Here is a 24930-nt window from a genome sequence, read left to right as displayed (position 1 = left end):
CAATGACATGATGCCGTTGACCCAGTGCGGGACCACGTGGTTAATGACGTCAGTGCCGCCAGCGCGAGGGTGGATGGGCCATGGAATGAATGTCCGTTGACCCAACGCGAGACCGTGTGCGGTATGACGTCAGCGCAGCCGGCTGCAGGGATCTCATCGCGCGGAGCTCGTGCGCTCCAGGGCCACTGTGCACGTGGAGAAGACTGCGCTTGTGCGTGTGACCCGTTGCCTCTGCTTGCGACATAGTCGTTGGGGCCCGACCGAGACTGGCGGGAGGACCGGCCGAGGGTGGCGGTGCCAGTGCGGTCATGTCTATGGGAGGCCCGGACCCCGAGCCCGGCGCGGCGCGGCCCCCGGATCGGCGGCGGCGTTTGGTGAAGTACGAGGACCTGGCAGCCGGCGTCAGTGGCGGAGTACTGTCGACTTTGGTGCTACACCCGCTCGACCTCGTCAAGGTCAGGTTCGCAGGTAAAGGCGCGCGAGTGGGGGAGGGGTTGGGGAGGATGAGTGGTGGGGAGAGGGAAGGAGGCGGGGCTGGGGGAGGGAAGGGGAGGACGAAGAACAAGGAAGGGAGGGAGACGGGACAAGGGTGGAAGAGGGAGGACAAGAGGTGAGGGGCTATGAGGGGGGCGACGAGGGTGGGGCTGGGAGGGGGGCGGACGAGGTGGGGCTGGGAGGGGGGCGGACGAGGTGGGGCTGGGAGGGGGCGGACGAGGTGGGGCTGGGAGGGGGGCGGACGAGGTGGGGCTGGGAGGGGGGCGGACGAGGTGGGGCTGGGAGGGGGGCGGACGAGGTGGGGCTGGGAGGGGGACGGACGAGGTGGGGCTGGGAGGGGGGCGGACGAGGTGGGGCTGGGAGGGGGGCGGACGAGGTGGGGCTGGGAGGGGGGCGGACGAGGTGGGGCTGGGAGGGGGGCGGACGAGGTGGGGCTGGGAGGGGCAAATGGAGGGAGGGGGGCGGCAGGAGAGCAGGGGTAGGGGAGGCTGAGTTGGGAGCCCTGGAGACGCAGCGGGTTTGGGGGCAGAGCAGAGGAGGAATAGGGAGGGTAGAGGGGAGGAGGAATAGGAGGGTAGAGGGGAGGAGAATAGGGAGGGTAGAGGGGAGGAGGAATAGGGAGGGTAGAGGGAGGAGGAATAGGGAGGGTAGAGGGGAGGAGGAATAGGGAGGGTAGAGGGGAGGAGGAATAGGGAGGGTAGAGGGGAGGAGGAATAGGGAGGGTAGAGGGGAGGAGGAATAGGGAGGGTAGAGGGGAGGAGGAATAGGGAGGGTAGAGGGGAGGAGGAATAGGGAGGGTAGAGGGGAGGAGGAATAGGGAGGGTAGAGGGGAGGAGGAATAGGGAGGGTAGAGGGGAGGAGGAATAGGGAGGGTAGAGGGGAGGAGGAATAGGGAGGGTAGAGGGGAGGAGGAATAGGGAGGGTAGAGGGGAGGAGGAATAGGGAGGGTAGAGGGGAGGAGGAATAGGGAGGGTAGAGGGGAGGAGGAATAGGGAGGGTAGAGGGGAGGAGGAATAGGGAGGGTAGAGGGGAGGAGGAATAGGGAGGGTAGAGGGGAGGAGGAATAGGGAGGGTAGAGGGAGGAGGTAGGAGGTAGAGGGGGGAAGGGGGTAGAGGGGAGGAGGAATAGGGAGGGTAGAGGGGAGGAGGAATAGGGAGGGTAGAGGGGAGGAGGAATAGGGAGGGTAGAGGGGAGGAGGAATAGGGAGGGTAGAGGGGAGGAGGAATAGGGAGGGTAGAGGGGAGGAGGAATAGGGAGGGTAGAGGGGAGGAGGAATAGGGAGGGTAGAGGGGAGGAGGAATAGGGAGGGTAGAGGGGAGGAGGAATAGGGAGGGTAGAGGGGAGGAGGAATAGGGAGGGTAGAGGGGAGGAGGAATAGGGAGGGTAGAGGGGAGGAGGAATAGGGAGGGTAGAGGGGAGGAGGAATAGGGAGGGTAGAGGGGAGGAGGAATAGGGAGGGTAGAGGGGAGGAGGAATAGGGAGGGTAGAGGGGAGGAGGAATAGGGAGGGTAGAGGGGAGGAGGAATAGGGAGGGTAGAGGGGAGGAGGAATAGGGAGGGTAGAGGGGAGGAGGAATAGGGAGGGTAGAGGGAGGAGGAATAGGGAGGGTAGAGGGGTGGAGGAATAGGGAGGGTAGAGGGGTGGAGGAATAGGGAGGGTAGAGGGGTGGAGGAATAGGGAGGGTAGAGGGGTGGAGGAATAGGGAGGGTAGAGGGGTGGAGGAATAGGGAGGGTAGAGGGGTGGAGGAATAGGGAGGGTAGAGGGGTGGAGGAATAGGGAGGGTAGAGGGGTGGAGGAATAGGGAGGGTAGAGGGGTGGAGGAATAGGGAGGGTAGAGGGGTGGAGGAATAGGGAGGGTAGAGGGGTGGAGGATAGGGAGGGTAGAGGGGTGGAGGAATAGGGAGGGTAGAGGGTGGAGGAATAGGGAGGGTAGAGGGGTGGAGGAATAGGGAGGGTAGAGGGGTGGAGGAATAGGGAGGGTAGAGGGGTGGAGGAATAGGGAGGGTAGAGGGGTGGAGGAATAGGGAGGGTAGAGGGGTGGAGAGGAGGAATAGGGAGGGTAGAGGGGTGGAGAGGAGGAATAGGGAGGGTAGAGGGGTGGAGAGGAGGAATAGGGAGGGTAGAGGGGTGGAGAGGAGGAATAGGGAGGGTAGTGGGGTGGAGAGGAGGAATAGGGAGGGTAGAGGGGTGGAGAGGAGGAATAGGGAGGGTAGAGGGGTGGAGAGGAGGAATAGGGAGGTAGAGGGGTGGAGAGGAGGAATAGGGAGGGTAGAGGGGTGGAGAGGAGGAATAGGGAGGGTAGAGGGGTGGAGAGGAGGAATAGGGGAGGGTAGAGGGGTGGAGAGGAGGAATAGGGAGGGTAGAGGGGTGGAGAGGAGGAATAGGGAGGGTAGAGGGGTGGAGAGGAGGAATAGGGAGGGTAGAGGGGTGGAGAGGAGGAATAGGGAGGGTAGAGGGGTGGAGAGGAGAATAGGGAGGGTAGAGGGGTGGAGAGGAGGAATAGGAGGGTAGAGGGGTGGAGAGGAGGAATAGGGAGGGTAGAGGGGTGGAGAGGAGGAATAGGGAGGTAGAGGGGTGGAGAGGAGGAATAGGGAGGGTAGAGGGGTGGAGAGGAGGAATAGGGAGGGGTAGAGGGGTGGAGAGGAGAATAGGAGGGTAGAGGGGTGGAGTGGAGGAATAGGGAGGGTAGAGGGGTGGAGTGGAGGAATAGGGAGGGTAGAGGGGTGGAGAGGAGGAATAGGGAGGGTAGAGGGGTGGAGAGGAGGAATAGGGAGGGTAGAGGGGTGGAGAGGAGGAATAGGGAGGGTAGAGGGGTGGAGAGGTGGAATAGGGAGGGTAGAGGGGTGGTGAGGAGGATTGGGAGGGTAGAGGGGTGGAGAGGAGGAATAGGGAGGGTAGAGGGGTGGAGAGGAGGAATAGGGAGGGTAGAGGGGTGGTGAGGAGGAATAGGGAGGGTAGAGGGGTGGAGAGGAGGAATAGGGAGGGTAGAGGGGTGGAGGGAGGAATAGGGAGGGTAGAGGGGTGGAGTGGAGGAAGGAGGGTTGAGGGGTGGAGGATTGGGAGGGTAGAGGGGTGGAGAGGAGGAATAGGGAGGGTAGAGGGGTGGAGAGGAGGAATAGGGAGGGTAGAGGGTGGAGAGGAGAATAGGGAGGGTAGAGGGGTGGAGAGGAGGAATAGGGAGGGTAGAGGGGTGGAGAGGAGGATAGGGGGGTAGAGGGGTGGAGGGTGGATTGGGAGGGTAGGGGGTGGAGTGGAGGAATAGGGAGGGTAGTGGGGTGGAGAGGAGGATTAGGGAGGGTAGAGGGGTGGGGTGGAGGAATAGGGAGGGTAGAGGGGTGGTGGAGGAATAGGGAGGTAGAGGGGTGGAGAGGTGGATTGGGTGGGTAGAGGGGTGGGAGGAGGAATAGGGAGGGTAGAGGGGTGGAGTGGAGGAATAGGGAGGGTAGAGGGGTGGAGTGGTGGAATATGGAGGAATAGGGAGGGTAGAGGGGTGGAGTGGAGGAATAGGGAGGGTAGAGGGGTGGAGTGGAGGAATAGGGAGGGTAGAGGGGTGGAGTGGAGGAATAGGGAGGGTAGAGGGGTGGAGTGGAGGAATAGGGAGGGTAGAGGGGTGGAGTGGAGGAATAGGGAGGGTAGAGGGGTGGAGTGGAGGAATAGGGAGGGTAGAGGGGTGGAGTGGAGGAATAGGGAGGGTAGAGGGGTGGAGTGGAGGAATAGGGAGGGTAGAGGGGTGGAGTGGAGGAATAGGGAGGGTAGAGGGGTGGAGTGGAGGAATAGGGAGGGTAGAGGGGTGGAGTGGAGGAATAGGGAGGGTAGAGGGGTGGAGTGGAGGAATAGGGAGGGTAGAGGGGTGGAGTGGAGGAATAGGGAGGGTAGAGGGGTGGAGTGGAGGAATAGGGAGGGTAGAGGGGTGGAGTGGAGCATGGGGGCCGACAGAACAGGAAGGGGGATACATGCGTTTCTGCTGGGGTGAGCAGAGCAGGGGGACTATGGGATGGAGGTTAGGTAGTGGTGGATGTGGCTACTCCATCGTTGTCGAAGCTTAATAGTATCTAATATACTGTGGAGTTCTTTCTCAGGTGATATTTCATCTCCATGTGTATTTTTCTCCTTGACTAAGGCTTCTGCAGAACTGTTTGATATCCTGTACAGCTTTCTTAGCCATACCTTTTTTTTACTTCTCAGCTTCTTTCTCCTCTTCTGCCCCTCTCACCTGTTGTTCTGTGCTCCTCCCTTTCCCTGCCCTCCATCCTTTTTATGCAGGCATTTGCCCGATCTTCAGCACTCCTGAAGAAGGATGCAGGTTCAAAATGTCGACTGCCTTTTGCTTTCTAAGGATGCTGTGTGACCTGCTGATGTTCAAATTCAGAAGCTATTTGAGCATTGAAATTTGTGTTTTTGTGCAGTGAGTGATGGCCTGGAGATGAGGCCAAGATACAATGGAATTGTACATTGTATCAAGAGCATCTGGAAGGTTGATGGAATTCAAGGTCTTTACCAAGGAGTAACCCCCAATGTCATGGGTGCAGGATTATCTTGGGGATTATACTTTTTCTTGTAAGTATTGCTCTGTATTGCATTATTGCTCTGTGTCATCTGGAAATTTGTGGTTTGGTGATAATGGGCTGAATTGTGTTGAATCAGGCCTGTTGCTCCAAATCATTCCCTAAAATCCCTTCCTGTTCACCTTTATCTGGGATGATCCATGACCCACGATCTGGAGAGCACTGCAATGTAAACGGTAAATGTAAAGTGCTAGCTGATTTGCTTCCTGTACATGGAAGTGATTTCAGTAATTTTTCTGAAGAATGGGTTTTTGAAATGCCAACTTGCATGTGGCACTAAACTTTAATTAGCAAATAAGATGGATAACCAACAAATGTGCATCAGTTAACCACTTAAAAATGTATTCTTAATAGTAATGTCACTTGTCCTATGGTTTGCTGGGATTTGGTCACAGTTCCACACAGAACTGCCAGCATTAATCAGCAGAAATGCTGATTTGTTTTGAGACTCGTGCACAAATTAAGGAATCCCAAACTTAAAGGCTGGCTTGGCAAGTGATTTTGCTGCAACACCTTCCTGTTGGATTCCCTATTGTGTCCACATTGAGCAGAAGCACAGTAAGGTTTTCTGATGTTTACTGGGATATCTTCCCCAAGACAATCCTGCATACATTTAAATAAGAAACAGGAATGAAGTTGTTCAAAACCAGAATGCTGGAAGTACTCAGCAGGTCAAACAGCGTCAGTGGCAAGAGAAACAGTTAAGATTGCCATGCTATTGAAGACTGGAAACTTTGGAGCATGTGCAGAAGAGGTTCACCAGGATGCTGTCAGGATGAGCTATAAGAATAGCTTGGCCAAACATGGATTATTTTCTCTGAAGTGTTGGATGATAGATTTATAAAATGAACAGTCTTTTACCCAATGTGGAAATGTCATATATTAGAGGGCATAGATTTAATGTGAGAGGAAAGTTGAAGGAAATTTGAGGTAATTCTTTTACACGGTGGTAGATGCCTGGAAAGTACAGCCAGCAGAGGTGGTAGAAGCAGATATAGCAACATTTAAGGTGCATTTAAACAGCCACTTGAACAGGCAGGGAATAAAATTATGCCAACATGTTCAGGCAGATGAGATTAGTTTGGATTGGCATCATGTTCAGCCGAGACCATTGGTTTTCAAACTTTTTCTTCCCAGTCATATACCACCTTGAGTAATCCCTATGCCATAAATGCTCTGTGATTAGTAAGGGATTGCATAAGGTGGTATGTGAATGGGAAGGAAAGGTTGAGAATCACTGCTCTCGACACAATTGTTACTTAAATATTTTGCTTGAGAAAAATTGTCATTGGCCCATTTAACTTTGGGGTTCTGAAACCCTACACATAACGAGTCAATGAGGAATGATCAAAACAGTAGTTTTCAAAATTTTTCTTTCCACCCACATACCACCTTAAGTAATCCCTTACTAATCATAGAGCACCTATGGTATCGGGATTACTTCAGATGGAAAGAAAAAGTTTGAAAACCACTGGTCTAGACTAATGAGCCAAAGGCCCTATTCCTATATTTTATTGTGCAATATTCAGTGATATTTTTGGTCAAGGACCCTGAACCCTGATGGAAAAGTGAGAATACAAGTATGTTTTAAGTTGGAAGGAGGGTGATTTGGAGTAAGCAGGGAGTTGTGTTCAGAATAGGTTTGATGAGCTGATTCAAAGAGAATAGAGGCTGGACTCGTGTTTTCAACAAACAGTGATCTTTATTTATGCACAGGGGACTCACAAAAGGGCACAGGTAACTCAAAATAATACCCAAATAACTATGAATTGAATGCAAATAAATCTCTGCTATGCTTTCTCAACTCCTGATTGGGAATGCAAGGGTTAAGCACACAATGCCCATCCACCCATAGCCACAGCACACTAATGAACAGTAATTTAATTACAACTACTAATTATATCAAATGAACCTGGTTTTGAGCATCACAACAGAATGGGATCTAGGACAGGCCCATTGCAGTTGGCCCTTTGGTGCCCACCTGTGGCTGGCAGCCTGGACTTCAATAATGGTCTTCAGATGACAGCAGCAGCAGATGAGTTGGCTCCACATGTAGCTTTTCAATGTAGGTTAATATGACAGCTGACGTGGACTTTTTACCCCCTCCATAAATCTTCGTCCGCGAAGCCAAGCCAAAGAAAATATGACCTCACAGACCAATCATGCATCAGCCTCACCTGTGAGCAGATCTAATAATTGATTGACACCCAGAGAACCAATCACATGTCAGTTGCAAGGGCCAATCATACATTAGCCTTACAGGTGGGCAGATGTAGCCCTTGATTGGCAGGTATGAGTGCTTCTGATCTCAGGTTCACTGAAGAGGTCACATAACCCCCATAATCCACAACACATTGTCAGTAATAGGGTTCAGATAGAGTTATGGTAGCAATTAATTTTAAGTTATTTTAAAAAAGAAACAAATACAAACATTACATTTAATGTACAATCTCATCTGAGGGTGGTGGTTTACTAGAAATTGTTAATCTTTTTGATATTGTGGTTGGTGCTGTGTCACCCTCCACAATCTCTTGCATCTTTCTTGAAAGTTAAATGATGAATCTTTCATACTGAACCAAGTATTTTCAATGAGCTTCTGCAAACCAGTCTGCATCCCAGCCTGACTATCAATGTGGATAGCTAGTTAAGTGAAAATGACAAATTAAGCACGAGGGCATCATGGTGTCTTTGGTTTCTGGTCCCTGACCTTGGCATCTGTGCACCTGAGCACCTGTTCCTGTGCTATGAACTCTTTTTAAGCATTGCAAGTTGAGTTATTTGGGTGAAACAGGTTTGGTTTAATAGTGCAAGTAATTAATTTTCTAGTCTTAATTGATACCATTTAATATTGTACAATAATTGAAAATATTTTTGGCTCTGCTGCACATTAAATATCATGTCACTTTCAGTTATAATGCTATCAAGGCTTACAAGCAGGATGGTTTTCCAACGCCACTTAGTGCTACTCAGCACCTCATCTCAGCTGCGCAAGCTGGTACGTATTTGGAAAATTTGCTTGACTCCGTGATATAAATGTGATTGCCATATTAATGCCTCTATAATTCAATAGCTTGTAAATGTTGCTGGCTTTTACCCTCTAGACTTTTTGACTGCTGTAAACATTGGTCTTGTTTCAGTGTAGTTTTTCTGACTTCAGCAGAAAAGACTGACAAATGTTCTATGATTCTAACCTGCAGTGTAATGGATAGAAGACCAGAAGACAGGAGCAGAAATAGGCTATTCAGCTATTGAGTCTGCTCCACCACTTAATCATGAGCTGATCCATTTTCCTACTCAGCCTCACTGCCATGCCTTCTCCCCATAACCTTTGATGCACTGGGCTAATCAAGAACCTATCAATCTCACTGTTAAATACACCCAATGACTTGTCCTTCGTAACCACCTGTGGCAACAAATTTCACAGATTCACCACCCTTGGCTAAAGAAATGCCTCCACATCTGTTTTCAGTGGATGCCTTTCAAACCTGAAGCTGTGCCCTCTTATCCTAGACTCTCCCACCATGGGAAGCAGTCATCTACATCTATGAAAAACTATTTTAACAAGAAAGATTATTTTCAATTAATTTTAGCTTCATTGTTCTATGTGCTTTAATATTTTTATGCAAAACTTCAGGGCAAAATGTTTTTCATTGAATTTCATACAGCCAATTTGATTTTGTTAATGTGTTGTGGTATGATTGTCCATCTGCCAGATCATTTACACTGCATTTGAGGTGCAGTGTAATTGCATTCAGCTGTTAAGATGTGTTAGATTCACAATTTGAAGCTGATCATCAGGAAAATAAGATACTGTTTAAAATAATTAGCAAGAGTTTAATTAATTGTTCTAGTAAAAGGGATTCATGTAAAATTGAAAAAATTTGTTTATTGGTTTTCTTTAAACTTGAAAAGCATTGAAATGTGCAGCAATAAAATTGTTCTTGTATACCTGATCACTGATTATGAATCAGCTTTTCAACATGATCATTAATTAGAGATTTTGCTGGCAGAAGGCCAGAATGGCAGGACAAACACGATGGGCTGAATAACCTATTTCTGCTCCTAGGTCTCATGGTCTTATTTCAGAGCAAACTTTCTAAGCCAGTAATATTTACTGAATGTTTATATTTAATTGTAAATTTAGTTAAGTTAGGCATTTAAAATAATGAAATCAAGTTTGTTTCTTTTCAGGTGCAATGACTCTTTGCATTACAAATCCAATTTGGGTGACAAAGACACGATTGGTTCTGCAATACGATGCAGCTGCTGACCCATCAAAGAGGCAATACAAAGGCATGTTTCATGCCCTTCTGAAAATATATCAGAATGAAGGTATTCGTGGGCTTTACAAGGTGAGGTAAAGTCATAGTTCTACAGCACAATAACAGGTGCTTCAGTCCAACTCATCCATGGTGACCAAATTGTCTTCCAGAACTACTAGTCCCATTTGCCTGCATTTGATCTATATCCTTCTTGACCTGTTCAATCCACTTATGTAATTTATTACATTTATTACCTTTATTACTTCTGGCACCTTGTTCAACATACCTAAACTCTATATGGAAAAGGTTGCCCCTCAGGTCCTTTTATCATCTATGCCCTCTAGTTTGAGACTCCCATAGCCTGGGAAAAAGACTGGCAGTTCACCATATCAATGCCCTCTGTGATTTTATAAACCTCCAAAGTCACTCCTCAGCTTCCTTCACTCTTGGGGAAAAATGCCCCAGCCTGTCCTGGATCTCCTCATAACGTAATCTCTCCAGTCCTGATACCATCCTTGTGAATCTTTTTGGCACCCTTTCCAGCTTAATAACATGAATTTCTTACACAGAAAGTTATAGGTGCCTGGAATGCCTTGCCAGAGATGGTGGTGGAAGCTGAACCATTGGAGGCATTTAAGAGCCTCTTGATAGGCACAAGGATGGAAGAAAAGTATAGGGTTATGGGGGAGGGAGGGTTCGGCACAACATCAAGGGATGAAGGGTCTGTTTCCTATAGCTAGGAAACAAATCCTACATATAAAACTCCCAAGTGTGATTTCACACATCTTGTCCAGTTGTAACATGACATCTTGGCTCCTGTATTCCTAGGTACTGATGAGGCAGGTATACCACACACTGCCTTCACCATCCGCTATTTGTGTTCCCACTTTCAGGGAACCATGCATGTGCCCCCAAGTTTCTCTCTTCTACAGCATTTGCCAAGGCCCTGCCCTTTACTGCCCAAGTCCTACCCTGATTTGTCTTCTCAAAGTGCTTCATCTTTCACTTCTCCAAGTTAATTTCTATTTTGCCATTCCATGGCCCATCTTTGCAGTCGATCTAGATCATGTTGTAATCTTCACTGTCCACAAATTTTGGTATCATTAATAAATATGTCAATCACATTCTCATTCAAATTATTAATATGATGACAAACAACCCCTCACGGAGCTCTTTGGGATGCTGCTGAAAGTGATCCTCCATCACCTCTAACTCTTACCACTAAGCCAAGTTTTGAATCCAGTTGGACCAGGTGATCCAGTCTGCCATATTGACAAAGCCTACCATTTTGCTATCATCAATCCTCTTGGTCACTCCTTCAAAAAGACAATTAAATTCATGTGGCACCGTTTCATATGCATAAAGGCATGTTTGCTGTCCTAATCAATCCTTGCTTTTCCAAGTGTGGGTAGATTCTGTCTCTCAGAATGCTCTCTATTAACTTTTACACTGGCCTGTAACTTCTTCCCTTTCAGCCTTTTTGAAATAAGTTTAGCAAGCCTTCAGTCTTCCAGAACTTTATCTATGGCTAACAATGATATAAATATCTCTGCCAAGGCCCCAGGAATTTATTCCCTAGCTTCCCACATTCTTTAATACCCAAAGTCAGGCCCCAGGGATGTATCCATCTTTCTGCTTTAAGACACCCAATACATCCTCTTCAGCAATCCAGATATTTTTCAAGATGCAGCTATTTTCTTCTTTTAATTCCCTAGCTACCATAATCTCCTCCACAGTAACTACAGATGAGAAATTTTAATTCATGATAGTAGGAAATTAACTTTTAAAGTTGTCAAGTACTTAGTGCGGCCATATTTTGTGATAGATAATTATGGTGATGTGATTATGCTCAACGTTGTAGGACCAGGAATAAGCTAATTAGCCCCTGGAGGCTGCTCTGTAGTTCAACAAAATCATGGTTGATCGTTGATCTCAACATTTTCACATTCCATTGCAGAATCCTTTGATTCTTCTAATAGATCAATCGAGTTTAAGAATACTCCAAATTTTTTGATTAAGATTCAATTATAACCTGAGCATTAAACTAAAATGAGTGAAACAAAAGTATGTAGATGCTGTGATTGTGAAGGTGTCAGAATAAAGACAGGATTGCCAGAGGGAGGAGTCCAGGCCAACAAAAGGTGTTAGATGAATATTGATTTTGGCTTTGTGAAAGGAGACAAGGAAAAGAGTGAGAGAGACAGAGCTGGGGAGTGTTTAACAGAAACTGGAAAAGTCAGCGTTAATACCATCCAGTGGAAGGATGCCTATATATAAGATGAGGCTTTGTTCCTCCAGTTTGAAGGTGGTCTCAGTCTGGCAATGCATGAGACCATGTTAGCAAGGGATTGGGACTTGAAATGGGTGGCCACTGGGAGATCCACACTATTGCAGCAGACAGAATCAAGATGCTCAACAAAGTGATCTCCCAGTCTGCATCCAATCTCTCCGATGTAGAGGAGACCGTAACTAAATTGAACTGCGTTGTTGAACTTTCCAACTGGGAATGAAGAACCTCCACAAAAACTTTGCAATGATCACTGATGGCAGAACTTAATTTTCATGTGGGCTACAACACTGAAGCATTGCACCAGCTTTGCATCTGAGTATTAAGGAATCAAGTACAAGTACTCTCACACAAAGAACTGATTCATAATTGTCCTCTCAAAGTCTGAAATACTTGTATATATTCTTCTCCTTTTCCACTGCAAAGCTGTGTCCGTTAGTAAAAATAAATTTTGCTTATTTACTTTTTCAAGACAAATTCCATGAGAAGAAATTTTATTCCACTTGAGTGAATTTTTGGTTGGAGATTTATAAATTTTGACAGGATAAATTCCATTACCCGAAATACTTGTTAATTTAATGTCTGTTGCTGGCTGTATATAATCAAGAAACAGTTATTCATTCAGAGGACATTACTGCTTTCATAAAATCAAGTCAACATGATTTTATAAAACAAATCACATTTGATTAAATTGCAAGAGTAGTTTGGTATTGAGGGAAATGCCTTAACATGAATTAAAGTCTGGCTATCACATTGAAGACTAGGTTGGAATTTTTTTTTGGAGTGGGGTGGGACGGGGTCAAGAAGGAAGTAACTGATGGGGTCAAAGATCTGTCCTTATTTGTTTACTGTCTATACAAATGGGAGAGCATGCTGCCACAAAAATTTGCAGAGATATATACAAGGTGAGTCGATGCAGAAAACTAGTTGGTGGTAGGTAATGTGTGAGGGGGAGAAAAAGGGCATATTAATGTCCAAATAGAAAGAAATTCAAACGAGTACTAATGTGTTATCCTGCATCAAACCAGAAAATAAACTTAAATAAGCAACGTTTAGTTGGGAAGGCAAGAGGCACATTGGTAAGTTTTGTTTCGGTTGTACAGGTTATTAGAGAAGCCATACCCGGAGTAAAACGCTCTGTACTGGAGGGTGTGATCATTAAAAAGCATTTTAATAGAAGTATCAGTAAATAGAGAGCTGTGGGGAACTGACACAGAAGAAAAGTTGAGGCCAGAGGTTGATCAGCCATAGGAATGCTCCTGCTTCTATTTTAGAACATAAAACAACACAGTACCAGCCCTTCAGCCCTCGATGTTATTCCTTCCAAAATAAAAGTTCTAAACCCTCCCTACCCCATAACCCTCTATTTTCCTTTCATCCATGTGTTTGAATCTCTTAAATGCCCCCAATGTTTCAGCCTCCACCACCATCCATGGCAAGGCATTTCAGGTACCCACAACTCTGTGTCCCTAAACGTCCCTCCCTTCACTTTGTTCATATACCCTCTGGTGTGTGTAGATCTCTATTACATCTCCCCTCATCCTTCAATGCTTCAAAGAGAAAAGTCCCAGCTTGCTAACATTGCCTCATAAGACTTATTTTCCAATCCATGCAACATCATGGTAAATCTCTGCACTCTCTCCATAGCTTCCACATCCTTCCTATAATGAGGTGACCAGAAGTGTGGTCTTTCCAAAGATGTGTAGAGTTGTAATATCTCTGTACTCCTGAATTCAATCCCCCTATTAATGAATTCCAGCATCCCATTGGCCTTCTTATAAACCTGTACAGCAACCTTGAGGGATGTATGGATTTGCACCCCAACGTCCCTCTATTCGTCCACATTCTTAAGAAACCAACCATTAACTCCTGTACTCAGCCTTCTGGTTAGCCCTTCCAAAATGTATCACCTCACACTTATCCAGATTGAAATACATCTACCACTTTTCTGCATCCTGTCCTCTTGTAAACTTTGACAACCCTCAGCTTCATCCACAACTCTTCCAACCTTTGTGTCATCTGGAAATTTACTGACCTATCCTTCTGCCTCTTCATCCAGGTCATTTATAAAAATCACAGAGCAGGGGTGCCAGGACAAATCCTTGCAGCACTCCGCTAGTCACCGACCTCCAGGCAGAATACTTTTCTTCCAATACTACTCTCTGTTTTCTTCAGACAAGCCATTTTTTAAAATTTGGATGATTCTCTCGTGGGGGCCCTTGTCAAATGCCTTGCTAAAATCCATGTAGACCATATTTACTGCCCAACCCTCATCAATTTATATTATACTTGTGAGGCTCGACCTTCCCTTCACAAAGCCACGCTGACTATTCTTGAGTAGATTGTACTTTTGCAATACTCATAGATCCTATCCTTAAGAATCCTCTCCAATCGTTTTCACGCCACAGATCCCAGGAGTCTCCCTATTCCCTTTTTTTAAAAAAAAAAGGACTACATTTGCCATTCTCCAATCCTCTGGCACCTCCCTTGTGGCCAGAGGATTCAAAGATTATAAGCTACTACCCCAGCTATCTCTTTCCTCACTTCCCACAGCAGTCTGGGATATATTGTGTGTGGCCCCGGGGGATTATCAATCTTGATATTTTTAAGAAGATCCAACACTTCTGCTTCCTTAATCTCAGCATTGTCCAGCACACAGGCCTGTTCAATTTCGACTTCACCGTGATTAAGGTCCTTTTCTCTTGTGAATATTGACGCAAAGTATTCATTTAGGACCTCCCCATCCTCTGCCTCCAGGCACATGTCGTCTCCTTTTTCCTTTCGGGCCCCCACCTTCATTTTCATCATTTTGCATATGCTTCATATCCTTCATATATTCATTGAATGCCTTGGGGTACTCCTTAATTCTACATGCCAAGGCCTTCTCATGCCCCCTTTGAGCTCTCTTAAGTCCTTTCTTAAGCTCCTTCCTGGCTACCATATACTTTTCATGACCCCTTCCTGCTTCCTATATCTAATGTATCACCTGTTTTGTCAGCCACGGTTCCTTTTCTTGTTCCAGTGGGACAAACTTATCTTGAACCCTGCACAAATGGTCCCTAAACTTCCTCCATATTACTTCTGTGCTTTCACCCTTAAACATCTGTTTCCAATTTAGTCTCACTAGTTCCTGCCTCATTTTCTCATAATTAGCCTTTACCCAGTTAGCACTTTCTCAGTTTGACTGTTTAGATCCTTTTCCATAGCTATGTTGAAGCTCAGGGAGTTGTGGTCACTCTCACCAAAATGCTCCCCCACTGAGAGGGCCGCCAACTGACCAGGCTCATTTCCCAGAACCAGCCCAGTATGGCCTCTCCTCCAGTTGGCTGGTCCACATACTGCGTCAGGAATCCTTCTTGGATACACCTGACAAATTCAGCTCCATCTATCCCTCTTGCAGTCAGTAGGTGCCAGTCAATATTAGGGAAATTAAAATCACCCTTATCTACAACCCTGTATTTCCTGCACCATCCCAAAAATCAGCCTGCTTATCTGATCCTTGGTGTCCTGTCTACTTCTGGCATAGTGACAGCTCCCTTCCTATTTCTGACTTCTGCCCACATCAACTCAGTTGACACTCCCTCTCCAACATCCTCCCTCTCAGTGCCACCCCCTCTCCATTTCTACCTTCCATCCTATTTTTAAGACGTCTAAACCACGGTACCTGCATCAGCCAATCTTGCCCTTCCTCTAGCCAAGTTTCTGTAACTGCCACAACATCATAATTCCACCTACTGATCCATGCTCTGTTCATCCCCTTTATTTCTAATACTCCAAGTGTGGAAATGGACACATTTCAGTCCCTCTAAATGGCTACCTTTGTTTTGTCCCTTACCTGATCAACTCAGGGCACATAGCATCATGCTTTTGTCCTTCTACCTTAATCTCTGCCCTCACATTCTGGTTCCCACCCACCTGCCAAACTAGTTTAAACCCTTCCCAATAGCTCTAGCAAACCTGCCTACCAGGATCGTGGACCCCTCCAGTTCAGGTGCAGCCTGTCCTTTTTGTATAGGTCAGACCTTCCCCAGAAGAGATCCCAATGATCCACAAATCTGAACCCTTGCCCCCTGCACCAACTCTTCAGCCATGTATTTATTTGCCACCTTCTCTGGTGCGTAGCACAGGCAGCAATCCTGAGATGACCACCCCTGAGGTCCTACTTTTTAAACTTTCCTAACTTCCTGTATTCCCTCTTCAGGACCTCATCCCTACTTGTTTTTAATCAGTGCACTGCTCACTGCAACATGGTCAGTGCGTATTTAATCTCTGAGATTAATGACACGTTAGTGTAGTGGTTAGAGCAATGTTATTACCGCTCCAGTGACCCAAGCTTGAATCTGGTCCTGTCTAAGTCGTTTGTATGTTCTCCCTGCGTCTGAATGGGTTTCCTCTGGGTGCTCCAGATTCCTCCCCCACTCTACAATGTCCATGGGTTGTAGATTAATTGGGGTATTTGAGCTACATGAGCTACATAGGCCAGAAGGGCCTATTACCATGCTATGTGTCTAAATTTAAAATTGATGTTCTGTAATTAGATGGGATCCCAACTCTCAAGTTCCTCATACTGGCACTAAGAATCCTGAATACTCGGCCACTGATCCACTGCTAGCCATGATGCTTTAGTGGTCTACTCAATTGTACATTTGCATTTTTATGACCTTATTCCATTAAATTTAGTCTCACATTTTCAAGATCTCCAGTAATCTGTCAGGATTTCTTTGGTTTGCTGAAATTACCACAGTATTGATTTCAATTTCAAGACTTGATCTTATCTCTAGCATTCTCTCCTGATCCCAATTATAGCTGTTAATTGTTAACTATGTCTTAACCCACAGCAATAATCTACAATCACTTTCTTTTCTCAGATTTACTCAATTGGAGTGTAGAAGGTTGAGGGGGGATTTGATTGAGGTATTTAAAAAGGAAATAGATAGAATAGGCTCTTTCCCCCTTGAGGGTTGGTGAAATTGGAACAAGGGATCATAAGTTAAGGATTAGGGGGCAAAACTTTAGAAGTAACGAGAGAGAGCTACTTCACTCAGAGTGGTGGCTGAGTGGAATGACCTTCTGGAAGAAGTGGTTGCAGCAGGGTCAATTTTGTCATTTAGGAGAAGGTTGGATAAAGTGCATGGATGTGAGGGTTATTGACAGGGAGCAGGTAGGTGGGACGAGAGGAGATTACTTAAATTCGTGCACACTGGAGGGGCCGAGATGGCCTGTTTCCGTAATATAATAGTTATATGGTTATATGGTATCACATACAATCCTGAGATTCTTATTCATGTATCCTTTGTAACAAAACTGGAAGCATGAATAGAAACAAGTATCATCTGGAGTCCAGCTCAGTGCTACAGATGTAGAATGACATAAATTGGGAGTCCTGAATATTGAAAATTTATGAAGGATTGGAAACGAGACAGAAATGGAAGAGTGCTTCATTTGTTACAAGAGCATCATTAATAGAGAGGGGTGGCCTACAATGACAAATCTCAATGTAGAAGCTATTTGGGTGGAGATGAGAAATGATAAAGGCAAGAATGTTGGACTAGCCTCTTTATTGGCATCCCATGCTGGAACAAACTAGAAAAGAAAATAATAATGAGAGCTTGCCAGGAAGATCTGATGTTAATCAGTGGAATAAAATGATCAAATGAGCAAGAGATTCTGAGGTGAGGTGCTTTCTGATTAGTTGCTTAGAACCACACATTCTCGAGTAATAAGATATAATTCAATCTCATTGTGGAGGCTCCTTGGATAGCCATGGTCATTAAGTTGAACTTTTACATTCAGTTTAAGGGGGGAGAAAAATGAGTCCAAGACTCTTATTTTAACCCTCAAATAAATATGAAGGTATGAATGCAGAGATAACCAAAGTGAATTGACAAATTAGGTTATTGTCAGTTCAGATGAGAGACAGTATTCATTCAGAATATATAGATTGATGCAAACCAACAAGAAATATCAATTCCAAGAAGACCCACCATAGAGTAGGAGTTGTACAGCATAGAAACCAAGTCTGTGACTTGTATGGCCTGCTGAGTACTTGCAGATTGAAATCTTTTCTGTAAAGTGCCAGAAATATTTAAGTCTGGGGAAAAAAATTTCATGCATGGTAGTTAATTAAATAAAGCACATCAACTGAAAAATGCTGGAGATATTATAAAGTTGGACTTCTTGCCTGTAGGGATTTGTTCCAGGACTCTTTGGTACATCACATGGTGCTCTCCAGTTCATGGCTTATGAAGAGTTGAAGAAAGAATACAATAGTCACAAGAATCTGGCAGCAAGTGCAAAGTTGGTGAGTTTCTGTTGGCACTGGCATGGTTGCAGCATCTGTTTAACACTGATTCACCTTAGTCTCGAAATTCACGTTTAATTTGCATCAATTTGTACTCAAGAAATAGTTGTGCATTAATGCTCTTCTCTTTCAATCATGAGGCTCAATGTACTTGGTGAGATGCAGGGTGTCCTTTTATAGATGAGTTTGCTTTAAGAAGAGAACTTGTCAATTAATCACTTCAAATCTTCTTTCAGATGTAGCAAATATTAATAAATCTAGTGCAATAGAAGTCCAACAGCTCCTGGTTGTATTTAGTATTGACAAAAGATGTAGTTCTTTGACTTTCTGGTCCACATGGGATGTCATTTATGTTCCCTAATCTAACTGTCATTGACAACTGAGTTTTTTTGGGGGCAATTTTCCTCTGACTAATTGATTTCCTTTTACTCCCTCTTTCTAATTAAAGCTGCATTTTAATTTTCTTTCAGGGGAAAAACAGAAGAATTTGCAATAGATGCAATTGTTCCTACCGCTATACCTTTGTTAGATTCAATAATATATAAACAACCTTCAATAATTTTACCTCTTAAAGACAGATTAACAATCATGTGCATTGATGCCTCGGTCATCTCTTCAGTGAGATGCATCATGTGTTAAACAAAGTTGATGTTATTGAAAACTTAAGGATGAGTTGCTTCCACTCTAATTGTGGGTAATGTTGAATGGCAAATTAAAATAGCTGGAGTCCTACAGACTTCAGCATATGGAACAGGGGGGGGGGGGGCTGACTGGTTGTGTGAGTCTGCATTTTATGAGGAGGTCCATCCTGCCACTGATTGCAGAGGGCCTCAGTGTTTTTCCGTTGCATGGCTTTGAGGTTGTCAATACCATTCCAAATGCTGCTTCTCCACTTTGTGATTTCGGGCCAGCTGTTCCCAGGAGATGATGGGGATGTTGATACTCTTCAAGCACTAGTGGAGTTCTGCAAGGATCTGTTCTGGGTCCCCTGCTCTGTTATTTTTTATAAATGATTTGGATGAAGAAGTAGAGGGATGGGTCATTACATTTGTGGGTGATACACAAAGGTGTTGGGATAATGTTGAAGATTGTCTTAGGTTACAATACGATTTAGACAAGATGCAGAGTCGAGTGGAAAAGTGGCAGATGGAGTTCAATCCTGATGAATGTGAAGTGATTCATTGTTGAAGGTTAAACTTGAAGGCAGAGTACATGGATAATGGCAGGATTCTTAACAGTATGGTGTGGAAGAGTGAAAAAATGGGTCCAAATCCATTGTTGAGCAGCTAGGTAGGATAGTTAAGAAGGCCTATGGTATACTGAGCTTCATCAGGGGATTGAGTTCAAGAGTTGTAGGGTATTGCTGCAGCTCTATAAATCTCTGGTGAGTCCACAATTGGAATGTTGTGTTCTGTTCTAGTCACCTCGTTACATAGGCATATCTAGGGTATGGCAGGTGGGGTAGAGAAGGGGGGCTCCACTGTCCTTGCCTTACCTGCCCAATATCAGAGTCCCGAGCCCAATAATTAATCTGCAGCCCAGGGGTGCAGTGCTGCGCTGCCAGGGTTCACTTGAGCACCCAGGAGCACTGCTACAGCAAGCATCTCCTCAGGCCACTCCAGCATGCAAGTGGCACCTGGCGGGGGATCAATGGGAAAAATGGCTGTCTTCCCCACCCATAATCCCCCTCACAGCTGGAACAACTCTGCATTTCCCTGACTGGCACTGGCAGAGCAGTTCCAGCTGCGTGGTGGATTATGGGTAAGGGAGACGTCCATTTTTCCTATTGAGCCACTGGTGCAGACGAGCGGTCCAATGAGGTGCTGGAGGCTGGATGGCTGGCGCAGATTGTTGTAGCCACCCTCTGTCGGCCCTAGCCGGCCCCCCCGGATAGATTTTCGTATTAACAAATAAATAAATAATCTGTGAATTGATGGGTGTTATTGTTTAAAATTTATTTAAACATTGAAGGTTTAAAAAAAATACTCTGATGTTTTGTTTAATGGAACAACTAACTAAACATAGTTCAAAGTATAGAATAAAATCTTAACTAAATGTTACTTTGTAGAGTTGCAACCTGTATGTGTGGTGGTGGTTTTTTAAAGGGGCAACCCTCATCAGTAGGAAAACCACAATGCTTGACTTGCACATCCTGCAAGAGGTGTAGTCCGCTGCCCTGACTGCCATCCTGCCTCCTCCGTTTGAAGATGTTATTATCCCTGCTTGCAGAAACCACAAGGTCCCATTTCCCCAGTGGCTGCTCCAGTTGAGCTATGTTTTTTCCTTTCATTGGCTACATGTTCACCTTTAAATCTTCCACCTCCAAAACCAATCTTGTCTCCTATTGACTGCAATGAACCTCCTTTGTTGAACTCTTTGAAGTTTGATACAGCAACATGTTGCCCTTGATTAGATACATGGCCTTGCAGCCCCAGTAATGACTGCAGGAACTGTTAGTGACATGGGAGATCAGAGGAGCCAGGAGTAGGTGTACTTGCTCCCTTCCATAATGTGGGGCTGTGGCTGGGACAATTGGCCAATTGCAGGAGAGGCCTGATAAGAGATCAGCAATTCCTGCAGCTGTACAGTTAACTATTACTTGCATGGTAAATCTTCTCCACATACAAAATCAAGTAAGTGGATTACTCCAAATAACTTCTAGAAAAGCCATCTTCATAGGTTCATTGGTTTTTACAATGTTGTCGTGCTGACCTGTTTATTACTCAGAAAGCTCCTAATGTTGATCCTAGGTGAAAACATCGTTGTGTGATTTCAAAGCACACATTGTACTGCAATAACCCCCCCCCCCCCCGAATGTTTTGAAAATGTGACGTTAACTAACCATATCAAACATAGTGGTCTGTTAAAGGTCTGCCAGAATATTCATTACCATCAGTTTTTTCTCATCCATATCAGAACACCTTGGAATACATAACTATGGCAGCATTGTCCAAAGTGTTTGCTGTGTCAGCAACCTACCCATATCAAGTGATCCGTGCTCGGCTGCAGGACCAGCATACCCAGTATTCTGGAGTGATGAATGCCATTTGGAGAACCTGGAGGTAAGTGCAGAAATACCTGGAGTCAGACAATTCCTTCAGCCTGGTTGACCCATTTTTTGGTTACAATGATGCTCTGAATGTAACCTCCATTCCATGTACCCTGTTGTAAGCCTTGCTTATCAAGATTCTATTTATCACTGCCTTAGATGTAAACAGCAACTGCTTCCTTTAATAAAGAGTTCTAATGACTCTTGATGCATTGAGGGAAGTATTTTCCTCTGTTTGAAGTGGGCAACCTCTTGTTTCTAAACTGTAACTCACAAATTTGAGTTTTTTTGTACAAGAAATATAGTTTCCATGACACCCCCGCCCCCCCAACCCTGAGAATTGTCTTCTCTTGTTCTCCACTATGTACAAGCTGGCCTGTCCAACTTTTCTGCTCAAGACCAGTGAAGCAGTGATGCAGCTAATAACTGCTCCCCACAGCTCTAATGTCATGAGTTTAATCCTAACCTCCAATGCTGTATGTGCGGAGTTCACATGTTCTCCCCTGACTTTGCATGTTTCCTACAAAATCTAAAATTGTGCAGGTTGTTAGATTACTTGACCACTGCAAAAGCTCCTCTTCGGCAGGTGAATGGTCGAATCTGGGGAGGTTGATGGGAACATGGGTAGAATAAAAATGGGCTCAGTGCAAATGGATGTTTGATAGTTGTCGAGAACCTGATGAGCCAAAGGTTCTTTTTCTGTGCTGTGTCAGCTCTACGACAGTACACTTGTACCAGACTGAAACTCCAGGCTATGTGCGGAATAGCGCAGTAGATGGCCTCTCTTCTGTAAATATTCAACAAATTGTGCCTTTATCTTCTAATCCATCTTTTGTACCAGTCATACATTCGATAATTAAATAATAGAACACTACAGTGCAGGCCCTTCAGCCCTCAATGTTGTGCTAACCCATTTATTCTTTTAAAAGAATTAAACCTTCCCTATCCTGTAACCCTCTTATTTGCCTTTCATTCATGTCTGTCTAAGAGTCTCTTAAATGCCCCCCAATGTTTTTGCCTCCACCACCATCCCTGGCAAGGCATTCCAGGCATCTGCAGCTCAGTGTATTGAGAGAGAAATTATATATATTAAAAAAAACTTAACCCATGTTCTGGTAAACTTGTACCTCACTTTGTTCGTTTTAGATTGGTCACAGTATTTGAACTACCGAAAGGAAACAGAAACACACGCTGAGAGCAGTTCAGTTTATACAAATCTTTATCACAAAATCTTAAGCTGATTTCAAACTACAATATGCTAGTCCTTCCCAATTATACTTATCAACGCCTGGACTGGTCCCAACTGCCGAAGTGAGTCAACGACCGCACACTTGTAGTAGGTTGTCAGGGCGCCGGGAGCAGCTTCACCACCTCCCCCGACCGGGACGTTGGTTGGACTCTAGAAGTTCTTCTTGCTGAGAGACGTTCCCACCCCTCAGAGTCTGGAACTTCAGCAGTGGGACCATGGCTTATATTACCCAAAATTTGTTTACTCATACCCATGACCCTGAATAAATGGTTTACTTATCTTCAAGATCTCCTGACAGTCTGCGACCAACAAAAGACGACTGCATCTCCGGGCCTCATGGTGTAAATTAAATTGTCTTCTAATTCAACTGCATCTCTGGACCCCATGGTGGAATTTAGATTATGTCTACTGATTCATATGCATCTCTGGGCCCCATGGTGGTAATTAGATTATGTCTACTGATTCATATGCATCTCTGGGCCCCATGGTGGTAATTAGATTATGTCTACTGATTCATATTCATCTCTGGGGCCCCATGGTGGAATTTAGATTGTCTTCTGATTCACATGTATACATTCTTGCATAAGCTGGTCTAAATCCTCCATTACAACCCATATGTCTCCCCTAAACTTTTCCTGCACTGGGAAACAGGTGCTGCCTCTCATTGTAGCAGCTGCTAACCGCAGCGCTACTGAAATAAAGTTCGTCCACGCAACACGAGGGTGAACCAGTAATTGACTTTATTTGAATGTCTTGTGCTGCTTTTAAGGGACGACCCACTTACAGTCTGGGGTGTGCTGGTTGAAGGGAGTGATGTCACTGTGTTGCAGAGTCACTGCCTGCCCAGCGATGTGCAACCAGGAAGTGGTGACACCTCCCAGGCAACATGGGTCGCCAAATGCGGGCTTCTCCTGAGCAAGAAAGAGGGTCCAAGCCACCTTGTACCAACTGACTGGGGTGGTGGTTCGGCCCATCTAACCACGCGGTTGCTCGGCCTGGTACAATATAAATTAAATCTCTCATCTTTCTGCACTCAAAAGATGTGTCTTCAGCTCTAACTCACTCACCACTTTGCTGGTTCCATCTTTGAAATCTTCCTTCCCAATGTCTTTGTGGCATGGTATTCACATCTCTGAGGGGTTTAGGAATACTTGTCTATCTTGATGTTTTATAAAAACCAATGAGATACTTAAACAATAAGATACTTAAAGCCAATTTAGATACTTAAACAAAGTTTGCAGATACTAAGTAAAGATGATGACCAACATCTTGGGCCTGAGCTTTTCACCAAGGCGTCTGAATAAAACAAGTGGGGGAAGGGGTGATGAAGGGGCAGGGGGTGGAGCGCATACCCATAGGCAAGATAGGGGTAGGAGAGCAGTAAAGAAAAAATGCTAAGGGAAGAGGGTAGCTCTGTGAATGGAGAAGGAAGGGAATAGGGAGATGGAGGAATAAACAGTGGGGGTGGGGGATGGAGAGAAAGTGAATGACCAAACAGAAACTGGAGAAATTGATGTTAATCCCATCTGGTTGTGTAAGGTATGAGCAAAAACCTCAGAAAAAATAACCAGATGGCATTAACATCAAGTTCTCTGGTTTCCTTTAGAGTCTCTGTCTCCCCACCCTCAACCCCCCTCCCCCTGCCTTGTGCTCCCCTACACTGCTTTCCCTTCTCTCACACTTTTTATTCAGGTAGTTGCCTGCTTTTTGCTCATACCTTGATCAAGGGCTCAGGACTGAAACATTGGTAATATCACTTTGCCTCCTATCGATGCTGCATGACCTGACTTTCTACAGCACTTTTGAGTATTGCAGCTATTTAGATTGTGTTTTGTATCTTGGTAACCAAGTTTTAAAATGTGTAAAAATGCAAATTTGTGGGTTTCTCTTTCAGCAATGAAGGCATCCGTGGATTTTACAAAGGAGTTCTTCCTAATGTGGTCAAAGTGACACCTGCATGTTGCATTACATTTCTAGTGTATGAAAATGTTTTGCAGTTTTTACTTGATTTACGAACGTCGTGATACATGGACTATTGTTAGAATTTGAATAGTGGAGTCGTCGTTTCACAAAACTAAAATCAGCAGCGAAAAGGACAACAAGAGGACCTGTCTCATAGCTACTTGCAGCATCCCTTGTTGCAGTCGTATTTCAGAGCTACTGTTAAAACAGAATTTATTTAACAATAACTTTGGAATGCTGACCAATGATGCAATTTGAAACTTCTAAAGATTATATGTCAACTTGAGGGTAAAAGATTTGTCCTTTAATGAAATCAAGACATTGTCACTGTTATCAGCAAGTAACCGGTAATAAGTAGCATCAAACTGAATTGATAAAAGCAATAGTTTGTTTTATATTTCTGCAATAATCTTTTGTAATAAAATTTATTAATTAAGAATCATTACATCACGGAGATCGAGTATCACTCGAAATATAATGTTAATTATGAGAAATATTTATATCCTGCTGTGGGAACTATTTGAAGCATACAGGTGAATTGCATCCTAGTACCCCAAATGTAATTATTGCTGCAGGTAGGAAAACTGAATAAAAATGATAATTTCTAAGTTATGTCTAATTATCTCTTACTTTAACATTTAACAAAAGATTTGGATTATGTGTTGATCCTGACTGCCTTTGTTAATCCATTGAAAGTGCTATTCCTCACGTGTGATTGGTACCTTGGTTGTATTAAAACTTCATTGCTCATATTAGAT

General features: G+C 44.9%; 1 protein-coding gene across 3 annotated transcripts; it reads left to right on the top strand.

Annotated features, from left to right (window-relative positions):
• The first annotated feature begins 74 nt into the window (after nt 1-74).
• On the top strand, nt 75-24780 carry slc25a32b (solute carrier family 25 member 32b). Of its 3 annotated transcripts, none has more exons than XM_069920249.1 (7): nt 75-468; nt 4904-5054; nt 7972-8057; nt 9254-9414; nt 17799-17912; nt 20829-20974; nt 22108-23521. In XM_069920249.1, the coding sequence occupies exons 1-7, from the start codon at nt 309-311 to the stop codon at nt 22154-22156; spliced, it is 867 nt and encodes a 288-aa protein (XP_069776350.1). In that variant the 5' UTR covers nt 75-308; the 3' UTR covers nt 22157-23521. The 3 variants fall into 3 exon arrangements, with proteins under 3 accessions (XP_069776350.1, XP_069776351.1, XP_069776349.1); XM_069920248.1 differs by lacking the exon at nt 22108-23521 and adding an exon at nt 24105-24780 and having other exon boundaries at nt 83-468; XM_069920250.1 differs by lacking the exons at nt 17799-17912; nt 22108-23521 and adding an exon at nt 24105-24780 and having other exon boundaries at nt 76-468.
• Nucleotides 24781-24930: the final 150 nt, after the last annotated feature.

The sequence above is a fragment of the Narcine bancroftii genome, chromosome 2 (genome assembly GCF_036971445.1).
Source record: "Narcine bancroftii isolate sNarBan1 chromosome 2, sNarBan1.hap1, whole genome shotgun sequence".
In the NCBI taxonomy this organism is placed as follows: domain Eukaryota; kingdom Metazoa; phylum Chordata; class Chondrichthyes; order Torpediniformes; family Narcinidae; genus Narcine; species Narcine bancroftii.
The sequence above is the reverse complement of the archived record's forward strand: the minus strand, read 5'-3'. Positions and strand labels throughout refer to the sequence as shown.